At 43.1% G+C, this 12,191-nt stretch overlaps 1 protein-coding gene across 1 annotated transcript in view; it reads left to right on the top strand.

Annotated features, from left to right (window-relative positions):
* Positions 1-12,191, top strand: part of LOC138114193 (BEN domain-containing protein 5) — an 888,499-nt gene that overhangs the window by 707,293 nt on the left and 169,015 nt on the right. Inside the window, exon 8 of the mRNA XM_069023367.1 lies at positions 13-127. Coding sequence (XP_068879468.1) covers positions 13-127 — 115 coding nt within the window. The remainder of the gene's footprint in view (positions 1-12; positions 128-12,191) is intronic.

Genomic DNA, 12,191 nt, shown 5'->3' with positions numbered 1-12,191 from the left:
TTTTTTTCTCAGGTATAATCGATTTCCTCGTGAGCCACCATCCAATTGCAAAAGTACTCAGAGACCACGTGGTCTTCAAGATTGCTCCCATGCTCAATCCTGATGGAGTTTACCTAGGAAATTATAGGTATGGTGTGGGGAATGAATCTGTGTATTGTTATATCTGCCTTATACACCTTGCACTGTTTTGTCATTGAATCTCACATGGCTTGTTTCAATCAATTCCTCTTACACTGGAGATTCTCACGTGGCCATGTGCTGCCTGAAATTCCCACCTAGGGAAGGGGCAAATAGAAAATTTGTTTGCTTCAGGAGGTAGAGAGCAACTCTCCAAGACAGGAGGGTGTCTGCTCTGCAAGCCTCCTCTAGGGTGTGGGTGTTACTGTCAGCTTAGAGTTAGACCTTAGCTGTGTTTTATGCACTCATTATGCTGCTCATCAGCCTCTATGTAAATGTGTCAGTCAATCACAGCTCCCTTAAACTACCCAGATCATCCATTAAAGTCACAGATTTCACTCTCTTATTGTACTGTAATAGATAGGGATACATGGAATGGAATAATCATTCCACCCTATGCTAATTTAGCTGCATTTTAGTATCTGAATTACTACTTTACCACCTCCTCTGTTGAGATCGTATTCAGATAATCTTTTGTTTTCTCTAAAATTGTTTGCTCTTAATGCATTTATTTACAAAATAAATGTGCTGCTGGAGGTGATAATGAAAAGCAGTTGATTAGTTGATGATTTGTTTGTGGGGGCAATTACATGTACCACACAGGTCTCTGGAGAAGCCCCTGAGAAATGAAATATACTGCCTGTGGTTTTGCTTACAGTGCAAGAATAAATAACACAATTCACTTTGTAGCCAGGCTACCTTGAGCTTTGATCTAATTAGGTATTGCATTGCTAAGCAGAATAAGGCTGGGTTATTGTATGGGTGAGGAGACCACTGAGGAAGACAGAAGGTGCAGACAATGGGGCTGCTGGCAGTTCTATGTTGAGGAAACAACCTCAAGTTGTGCCAGGGGAGTTTTAGGTTAAGTATTAGGAAAAAATTCTTTATGGAAAGAGTGGTCAGGCACTGGAACAGGCTGCCCAAGGCAGTGCTGGAATCAGTGTCCCTGGAAGTAATCAAAAAAATGTGTGGGTGTGGTGCTTAGGCACAGGGTTTAGCAGCGCTGGGTTAATGGTTGGACTCAGTGGTTTTAGAGGTCTTTTCAGCATTTAGGATTCTATGACCTGTGCTCCTTATCCTTCCTTTTCTTTGCTAATTGCTAAACTGAAGCAGCAGGGAGTTGTGGGGGTGATTTCAACAGTGGTTCTACGTGTTCTAAGTGAAACTTCTGAGAACAAGTGGTGTCCTTCCAGCTGCAGTGATACTCACTCAGCTCTTGGCAATCCCAAATCAGACAGTGATACTGCAGTGGTGGTGTCTGACAGCACCAGGAACCTATCAGAATTTGTCACCACACAGGAATAAACCCCCCAAATGGCTCTAGAATCTGATACTACATCACTTTCCTTTCCTCCAGGTGCCTTGCACATAAGCAAACTGCAGTTGCAATTAAGCAGCTTTTGTTTTCCCCATAAATTCACTTGCCCTATAGGGTTTTTTCCTTTGCACTTTTATAGTTTTTGCCCTGTAGGTTTTTCCCCTGCACTGTTATCTATAGTTTTTTGAGAGACATGCAGCTTTATAGGCATTCATATGACTCAGAACTTGAAAAGCCTTTTGGGAACCCAGGTAGTAGGAAAGGGCATGTGAATTAATTTGGAATTGCTGAGCCTGATGTTGTACTCTTGGTTTAACTTGCCATGATATGCAGGATTTTCAACCCTCCTGAACTAAAGAGAATTTTAATGAGGTAGTTGAAAAAACATTTGATTTTCTTGCAATTCTTCACTGTATTTACAAATGGCCTAATGTAACTAATAACTTTAAAACGAGGATAATAAGCAAAATGTTACCTATTATCTTGAGAAGAATATTAAAAAGCCTAGTAATGTGCCAGCATTGCAGCTAACTAGTGCTGAGTGAATAATTTACAGCAAACACTTTATTTCCTGCTCATACAAAATGCACAAGCACATCACAATTTATTTACTTGAATTTACTGGATGAATTTCCAAAAAAATCTCTAAGGATCACTTGCTTGTATTTGAAAATTTGACTCTGAGGCTTCTCAGTGATTGGCTAGATAACTCTGCTTCATCTCCTTTGGTCTTTGTTCAGATTAGCACATAAATAGGACTTTCAGAAGTCTTCCACATAGTGGGGTCTAACACAGAACTGCTGGCTGGGGACACCCCCCTGCTTTTGCAAACAGGGGTGCCACATGCAGCAAGAGCAGTTTTAGGCATTTGAACTTCTCCTTGCTGTTATCTCCCTCTTTCTCAAAGCAGCAGCTGGTGACTATTTCTTTGGTTCATTGAAGGTTCACATTCAGAGCTATGCAAGCTAAGATAATGAAATGGGTAATTAAACCTCATGCTTGAGTTTGTAAATTGATCTCCTGCCAGTGTGAGAGAGGTTTTTCTTTTACCCCACCAGAGCACAGCCTTGCACAACTGGCACTGTCAGATGCACTTGGCTGTCCTCTGAAATCCCAGGCACAGTGGGCACCCTGAACAGCCTGAGTGTGTCAGCAGCTCTTGGAGAAGGGATGGGATGGACAGCTTCTCCTGACATCAGAACAGGAACCAGCCAGTCACGAAGCCAGGGTGATAGGGTAACAGGTGGCTGGTGAGGTTTTCTCCATTGCCATTTTTGGGGGTGCAGGACTTTTGCCAAGGGTGTGAGTCCTATGCTCTCCTCCAAAATCCTCCTTCATTTGTTGTTGTGAACTGAGGTTTAGAAGTTTAAGCCAAATCTGCAACGATGCCACCAAGAATTGCCTGTTTTCTACAAAGTGTTGCTCCTTCTCAAGAGAACAGACAAAATGGGTTGTGACTCTGACTTGGATGTGGTGAACTGTTCATCACCAGCAATAAGTGAGTTTAGTACTGCAACTATAAAGCACAGACTCATCTGTGAGGAAAGTTGTTTGTATGTTGCATGTACATTCAAGTGGCTCTAAAAGAAATGGTCATGGAAATGAATGTCAGAGCTCAGTGTTTCAGGGTACATGGAAATGGATGCTAAACTTTCCTGATTTATTCAGGTTTATTCAAGAGTTGAAGAATTTGTGGACCTATACAATTAGGAATGAAAAGACAAAATGCCTTGTGGGATGTACAGGGTGATTAAGCAGCTCTTTTAATTCAGAATGTTTGGAAAGTCTATACACAATTTGAACAAAAGTTTTTGTGGTATTTTTTTTCACTCTCTTTTCAGTGAAAAAAAACCCCTCCAAGTCTTTTTCTTGCTGCATAAATATACATAGCTCCTCCTGAAATACGAAATAATGACAGGTACCTGTCACTGTGACCAAGGATGTAGAGTCTCCCAAAACAGGAAGACAGGCTGCACCCTTTTCTTGAAATCTTTAAAGCCTGATATTATTACACTTATAAGCTTTGCAGTTACAGTGTGTAGATGTTATGGTGCATGGGCTTGTTAATTAAATTGCCCAGGCAGATGCTATTGGTTGACCCAGCTAAAATACAGAGTCTTCAGCATAATCTGGCCTCATTTCTAGCTGGCAACTGGTCCTCAGCTCTCACCTGAATAGAAAGACCCCTTTTGCTGGGGGTAGCACTTGACTCGATCTTTAGATTTAGTTTGAAAGAACGTGGCACAAAACTAAAAATATTTGTGAGTTTCTCCATAGCACTAACCTCACCCTCTCTGATGGATTAAACTGTGAAACAGCTTCAGGAAATAAAGGAAAACTAGTGCAGGGAAGAGAGATTTCTTGACTTTTCTCCCTCTGTTTGCAGTACAGCATTATCATATTGCCGTCCCCAGGGAGGAGGGGGTAGACTAAGGGGGGAAAAAAAGTGTTCTTGATTTAAAAGTCGTGCATCCCCAGGCTTGGCCTGAACTTTCCTTTATCGAGAGCTTGTTCTTCCGCTGGCATTCTGCAGCTGAATGCTGAAATGTGTCCCTGCAGGCGAGATGACTGTACCACACCGTCTTAGATTAGTTCCAATTTGTCAGCCTCACCTTCCAGAGGCAAAATCCTCCACTGGCACCAAAAGGGATGTGTTGCTTAGTCTGGGGAGCTCTACACTGAGGTATCCCAGAAACGCCATGACAAGGCAGATGAAATATCCTGAGCGTTCTCTAAAGGCTCTGTCGCATGACCTGGTAAGTGTTCCCATTCCTTGGCTTTTCTGTGTTCCTGCTCTGGGAGAGCTGTGACAGTATCAGCCTTTGGTGAATTAAAGCCATGAATTAGCTGAAATGTTCTGAAATGCCATCACTGCTGTATCCTTCTAGCACGACTGTAGGGACTGCAAGAACTTGTGTGAATGGGGAGGAGAGGGCACACACACATTCCAATCCTTCCTCATTTCACTGTCACTGACAATATTTTTGAACTCAACACAGTCTTCTTGCTTGTGTAAGGGGTTAACAAAAGTCGTTTGTTGGACAGAAAGGAGTCCAGCCCTACCCAGACTGGTAAACCAAATTCACCATAAGCAGTGTCAGTGTCCATATGAAAGCTGTGCTGGGATTTCATGTTCTGAGCAAATGGTATATTTTTGTCCCTGAACTGTGGCTTTGTAAAGACTGTAATAGTTTGTGGAAGGGAGTCGAATTTAGCAAATTGTTTCAAGTGAAAAAAAGGGAAGGCTTGAGAAACATTTTAAATTATTCATACCAGCATTTTATAAAGGACAATCTTCTTTCATTTTTGTTTGTTAATGGCACGATTTGTTTAAAAACTGACCTTTTCTAAATGCTTCTTTTGAAAGATTTGAAATACAATCAGAAAACTAGGCTTTGTGTCTGGTGAAATATTTCAGATTTATCCTGAACATGTTTTTACGACTCTAGAAATAGTCAAAAATTCATGTTCACAGGAAATGCATAAGGGTTTTTTAACAGTAAATGCACATGTGGACTTTATCCAAATTATTTTATTATTTATGTCCCTTTTGGGGGGATACACCTATACCTGCATATATATATATATGTGTGTGTGTGTATGTCAACAGTGACTGATATGTCAGGTGGTTCTTACCATCACTTGTTCAGTTGTAAGACACAGCTCCACACGTGCAGACTATCATTTGCTTGTCTCTTCATTATTTTTCACCTATTTTTCTGGCAGAGGAGGTTGTTGGGTTTTTTTTCCCTTAACTTCATTTAATACGTGTGAAATTCATGCATTTCCTTAAATTGAAAAACAGAGTATCCATCTCAGATGACAAGATGAAGCTCTCAATGGAGTTTATTTTTCCTAATTAGGTGTTTGTCATTGTATATTCTATCTAGCAACGTATAAGTAAACAATCATGGACCTTTTGAATAAATTTATTGGTTTTATTTATGTTACTGGGCATAAAAAATCTATAATTACCAGGTACAGCCGCAATATAACTGGTATTTAATGACAATTACTTTTTGTTACCATAGAAATGAGTCCAAAGTAGTTACCTATAATTTCTCATTTCCAAACCTCACACATGTTGTATTGCAGTATTACCATAGTAATTGCCTATTAGTCATCATAAAATAAGCAGTTACCCAGAAGATACCAGGATAGTGTGAAATTTCTCATCTTATTCAAAACTTGCAGCACATGCTGCTTCTCGCCTTCCTTTAGTGGGGATTTTGCCTGAATGACAAGAATGTCCCTGGTGCATTAACCCAAGAGAAGGAGGGATGTGGCTGAGAGAGACTTGTGCTCTATAAACACACCGAGTCAGGAAAAGGATGCTCCCTCCTCGGAAAATATCCAACTATTTCTCATTATTGAAAAACAGGGATTTCTCAAGCCCATGAAATGGAGGTTTGCTCCTGGCCGTGAATTTCCTGTTTATATTTTTTTCCAATTCAGTTGTGACCAAAGCAGAGGCTGCACACCCTGGGGAGGTCTGCAAGCCCAGCTGTGTGTGCCAGCCCTGCCAAGCCCAGGACCCACTAATGTGCAGCCGTGGTGCAGGATGTTTGCTGCACTTACACCTTGTGTGACTTTTTAGTTTAGGTTGCATGTTATTGGGGCCAGAGAGTCTCTCTGAGCCTGCCTAGATCACATTTGGTATCAGCTGGGAATGGCCATTTCCGTGTGTCGCCTTTTCCCAGGAGACTGAAGGAGAGGGAGAGGCATGGCAGAAGTTTTCTCCTCCCCCAGCTCTTGCTTGGCATTGAGGGTAGGTCAGGAATTGTCTCTTCTGTCTTCCTCTCACACCCAGCATGTCCCAGCTCATGTGTTGTGCCAGGTTGGGGCTCTGGGAAGCAAATTCAGGGGTAGATTCACAGCTGTGACCCAGGTGTGCTCCGGGCAGCAGCAATGGAAAATCCCAGGGAGCAGCAGAGTTACCTCTGGCCCTTGACCCCCTGGCTTGTAGCATTGCCATTCCTTTCCTACCTGGAAGTTTTCTGTCCATTGTGGCTTTTATTGCCCAAAGAGTGCTGTCACCACGGGACAGCTGCAGGGGTTGCTGCTTTGCTCGCCATTACTTAAAAAAATCTCCCTTGTAAAAAAAAGTTGTCAGCTTTTATCTTAAAACAAACCCTAGGTTTGCAAAAGGGTTCCTATCTACTGCCATTGAAATGCTCTTTATATTGATGTGGTAACTGCTCATTTAAACCATATTACAGCTCCTGAGTATTTTTCAGTTGCTATTGATGTGACAAATTCTCTCGCACAGAGGACTGCACCAATCAATAGAGTCAGTATATGTGCTTTAACAACAAAGCCACATGCCTTGGGGTTCCAGTTGAATCTGAACGTTTTAGTAGCATTAAATAAAGCTATATTTATTTTGCTTTTGGTGCAAGGAAAAAAAATCCCAACCTAATTTAATGCAACTTGTTGGAAAGGTTTGAAGGCAGCATTATGGGCCATTTCCACATGTGATGAATACCTAACTAGTGTCAGAGCTGCTATTTTGTTTTTGTAAGCGAATTCTTCTCTTTTAGTTAGATTGATCTGGAACTACAGAGTAGCCTTTTATTTTTAGACAAGCGGGGAGAGAAGTCATAACAAGAAATACTGAAATCATAGCTTTTTTTATAGCTGCCACTATTCCACTGAGAATGAGACATGATGTCCTTAAAGAGACAGGGCTATTTATTTTCCATTTAAATAGCACTATTTGTGATTATTACCTTTGAGCCATTATGCAGAGAATAAGCACCCAGCTCATGAATCCCAGCCAAGTGAATCAAAGTTTGGTACCTAAGTGCCATTTATGTCTGTGAGTTGCTGTAGGAGCCTACTCTTGACCTTCACTGGCTTTATTTCTTTCACATTTTTATCTTCCAGAATGTATTTGTAATTAACAGGGGTGTTAAAACCAGTTTGGTTGAAATATTTGTTTCCATTTTCTCCTCTCTTGAATAGCTGATCTTAGGTCTGAATAATCCCATCTGGGTTTCTTAGATTTACTTTCAGTTAAGTAACTAAACATATTTGGCTTTCTTCTCTTTTTTAATTTCCTCTATAAATCTGGCTTGTATCTCTGGTGGTTGGAGTTCTTAGTTCTGTTCATAGCAGCAAACAAAGGACCAAACCCTCCAGTGGCTTTTTCTTTTGCTTGGTTGCTTTGCATTGCTTTTGAGTTTTATTTGGGGTTTTATTATTATTTTTTTAATTTTGCAAATGACTTAGTAAACTTCTGCCAAGGTGCTGCAGATCTTTGTTTTGCTTTACCCTTGAGAGAGGGGAGTGTCAGTGCAGTGGCAAAGGGCAGGAGACATCTCTCCTTTGGGTGCTTGTCCCAAGAGGAGATGGTCTGTGATAAGGTGTAGCTGTCACCAGTGGGGACAGTCCTCATTCTGATTCCTGTTTGTCTCCTCCCTTCCCCCAAACACGATTTGTGGTGCTGTTGCTTTGCTGAAGGTCTGGTTCAGGGAGGTGCCCAGAAGAGGCACTTGCAATGAGGACTGTGACTCGGGAGCATGTGCTGATTCTCTCCGGGCTTTCTCCCCCTCCTGCCCTTGCCCTTGTTTAGTTTTCCCTCTCTAACACAATTATTGGCCCAAACAAAGGTGTGGTTCCTTGCAGAAGGCAAGAGCAGCTGGAGCTCAGCGGGGACTGTGCTGACTTTGCACTGTATTTGCCTTGCCAGCAGCATCCCAGAGTTCTCAACACCCCTGGGAGTAAATCCCAGACCCTGAAGTGTTGATGAGGTTGAGCTCCATTCCAGCCCTGTGTTCTCCTGTCCTGGCAAGCAGGAGCTGCATCCAGCCCTGAGGACGCCCACACAGCTGAGGCTATAAACAGGGATTCAAGCTGTGCTCTGGTTATTGAGTGGAGCTGTTCCCTGAGTAGACTCCTCCATTCTACCCCATCTTCAGGAGGAAGAGATTTCTTCTTTGGAAGAGATTTCTCTGTCCTGACTCCTGGAGAGGAGTACAGAGTCACTGTAGTACTTGGCAGTACTTCCTGAATTCCTGGAGAAGGCTCCGGGGAGACTTTATTGCTGCCTTTCAATGCTTCAAGGGGGGCTGGTAAAAAAGATGAGGACAGGCCTTTTAGCAGGGCCTGTAGCAACAAAACAGGTAATGGTTTTAAAATAAAGGAGATTCAGACTAGATATAAGGAAACAAATTTTTAGGATAAGGGTAGTGAAACACAGGCACAGGTTGCCTGAAGAGGAGGTAAAAGCCTTCTCCCTGAAAACTTTCAAGGCTGGGTTGGACTGGGCTCTGAGCAACCTGATCTAGTGGAAGATCTCCCTGCTCTTTGCAGGGCAGTTGGACTAGATGGCCTTTAAAGGTCCCTTCCAACCCAAACTATTCTATGATCTGTGACTCTCAAAGAACTGAGACCCCTCTCTGAGCTGGTGCAGGGAGCAGAGCCAGGCTACTTCTGTATTTTATCTTTACAGGTTACACTCCAGTGCCTATTTGTGCCAGCAGTGTTTGTCTTTGCAACAATTAAGTGAAAAATGGAAACTGCAAGTCAAGAGGGGAAATTTTCTCCTTAACTGTTACCATCTAGAGGTCAAATGCTGCCTTCATGAGAGCACCTGCTGTTCCTTCTGGGTGAGCAGCCTAAAGAGGAAGAGCGAGGAAGGTGTTTTGCCTGTTTTCTGTGAACATAGGAAGGCTCAGCTTGTGATTAGTGTGTATCCCAGTTTCAGACTCTTCCACCCCAAGCAGCATCTCAGAATCTTTTTCAATGTAATTAACATCCCTCTCCTCACTTCCACTCTCCCATTGCAGCAACATCTGTTCACCTACACAGATTCACCAGGGCTGCCAGGGGAGGCAGTTGAGGGATTAACTTTTCCTGAAGACCTTTCTGGACAGACATCCTGGAATTTCTTGAAGTTGTGCTCATTTTCACGAGATCACCAGCAACTAGTGATCACTCCCATGATCTCTGCAAGAGTCTCTTTCCTTGTAGTCAAGTTTTATAATTCTATACAATACTCTCAATTCACAGGGACAAGATTTATCAGCTGTCTATAGGAAAGTCCAGTCTTCCTATTCCAACTTCTGCTGTGTGGGTGGGGAGGGGGAAGCACCACCCAAGTTATTAGGAAAACAATAGCAGCCTAAGGGAATGTTCGTTTAGGTTCCACTTTTGTTGTTTTCTTTTCCTGGGTGACAGCTGTTCTTTTATTTCTTTATTTTTTAAATTGCAGCACTTAAAATGATGGGAGTTTGCTGTTTAATTTACAATATTGGTCCTAAGGGCAGAGTCGTGTAACGTCAAAACAAAATCCTGAGACAAAGCTAAATAACAAGCATTCATTACCTAAACCAATATTGTATCAATAAAACAAGATTAATAAAGGATTTGAGGATGTGCATCACTTCTGAGGTGCGTAGAGGCAGACACCTGCCCAAAGTTCCCAGTTACATGTATTGGTCAGCACACTAACTCCCAGACACTGTAATCTCTTTCTGACTTGGAATAGCCTTGTGAAGCATCTCTAAGTGGTTCAGAGTTGTGATGTTTCATCTTCCGTTTGGAGAAGAAACCACTTTTCTTGATTTAATTCTCATAGGGGAAGTCTCCCAAAAGAAACATGGTTAAATATTGAGTATAAGGAGCTTGCAAGGTGTTGAGCTCTTGGAAACTAGTCCTGGTGCTCATCTGAAAATTTAGGTTGTGGCTATAAAGGAAACTTGATTTAGCTACTAGTACACAACCCTTTTCCTCTGAAGCACAGAGAGAAGGGAGGCTGCTGCTTCACAGCTGCTTTAAGCTCAGGAAAATGTGTTCTGGGTACCCAGAGGGGCAGTTCAGCTCTGTTTGCCCTCCTGGCTGTGTATCCCTGCCACCTCCTTTTTGCCACGACACTGCTTGTGTGGCAGTGCTGTGAAGTAGAAAAAGAGTGATCCCACAGAAAACCGACCTGACAAAACAGTTCTCATTTGGTTCCTGGTGCAGCCAGAAAAGTGGGACCAAGACAGAAAAGATGAATGAGGAGAGAGGGATCTCTTTTTTGTGGTAACTTGGTTGGGATGGACATAAAGCAATTCTGAATCCAGAGCATAAATTGTAGGTGGCTGTTGTGAAGTTTTTCTGGGGGTCTTGGAAATGAAAGACAGTGGCAGCCAGTGATTTCTTGGATGGCTTTTGGTGTGTTCAAAAGCAACCATGCCTATATGATCTCTTTCTTAGGATTACTATTTCCTAAATGATTATTTATACTATTTGGTAATAAATTGTGTGACTTGGCATGTCCATTTAAGAAAACAGGGGCTTTTTGGTGTCAGAAGCTGGAAACGAGCTGTTTCCATGCAACTCTTACACCCCATTATGTACGCATGGTGAAAAACTGCTCCCAAATCCCTTTTCTCTCTGCTCCCTATAAATACAGATGCCATCATAGCTGTGCTGACATGGCAAAGGGAGCAATTCATCTCGTAGCAGATTACTTCTCTGCTGCCCCTGGCGCCAGGCAGAGGGGGGATGTCAGGGTAGAGGGAGGAGGGAGATGTGACAGCTGATGGGCAGCTGATGGCTTTGCCTGCTTGGTGCCTAATAGCTGGAGGAAGAGCTCTCTGCCAACACGGAGGAGTTGGGATCAGAAAGAGGATGTGGGATTTTTGGACACACAGTGTCCAGCCATAAAAGCGTTGGCTGTCTGTGCCCATGTGAGCGGGACAGGGATTGTGCCTCCTTGCCCCCTCCCAGGCTGGGAAGGATGTACATTAATGGAGGTGTAGGTGGCTCTATGTGCAGCTCCTCGGTGTCACCCCAGCTCCCAGGAGCACAGCAGAGCCGATCTCGGGTTGCACAGATCATAAACCTGCTGCCTCGTGTGCTGCCTGTGCCTGGAATGCTAATGCTGCCCCTGCCTCTCCTTTGCTGCCACAGCCACGGAGCTGATGTGCTGGAGAGATTAGACGATGACAATGGATGGGAAAGGGGAGTTTCGTCTGTCTCTTTAACCAAAACAGGAACAGTAAATCCGGCCAGTTTGGAGAGAACAGCTGGATTTCTAACAGCACTGGAATGCTGCTGTGGTGGGTGGGGGTGGGTTTAGCTGCCCCCTCCCTTTTATCACTGCCATTCAGTCATCCAAATGCTGGCAAAAGGACTGGAGGTTGCCAACACCCAATGCAGCATTTATCCTGACACACTGCCAGCTCTGTTTGATCTTGGAAAAGCCTGACCCCTCTAAGGTGCCTCTACACCATGGCCAGGGGAAGAAAAGAATGCAGGGGCCTTGCATTTGATTCTCCAAGTAACATCTGAGTGAGAGAATGTGTTTTTCTTGTTTACAAGGCCAATCTCTGCTCATAGAGTGGGCTGTGATCTGATTCTCTGCAAAGCAGTTAGTGGAGGTGCATCATGGAAAGGCTTAAGTATGGTGGCATCTTTGGGACTCTCAAGAACTGAAAGAAGGATGTCACAGAAGTGGCCAAAGCCTCTCAGACTGGTCACATTTTGTATTATTAACAACAAATTTTGTACATTAGTTTGAATTGAAATAGGTCAGCAAGGGAGCCTGAATGTTGAGATGGTCAATAACACGTTAACACTGCTGTGCTGACCAGAAGCCACAGTCCTGTCCTGCTAGGTGCTACACAAGTATATCATAAATGATCCTCACTTTCCCAAAGTGCTTTCAGAGCTAAAAGAGTATGGCACAGCAGGGGGACAAGGCAAT

Source organism: Aphelocoma coerulescens, chromosome 8 (assembly GCF_041296385.1).
Source record: "Aphelocoma coerulescens isolate FSJ_1873_10779 chromosome 8, UR_Acoe_1.0, whole genome shotgun sequence".
Lineage (NCBI taxonomy): Eukaryota > Metazoa > Chordata > Aves > Passeriformes > Corvidae > Aphelocoma > Aphelocoma coerulescens.
The sequence above is the reverse complement of the archived record's forward strand: the minus strand, read 5'-3'. Positions and strand labels throughout refer to the sequence as shown.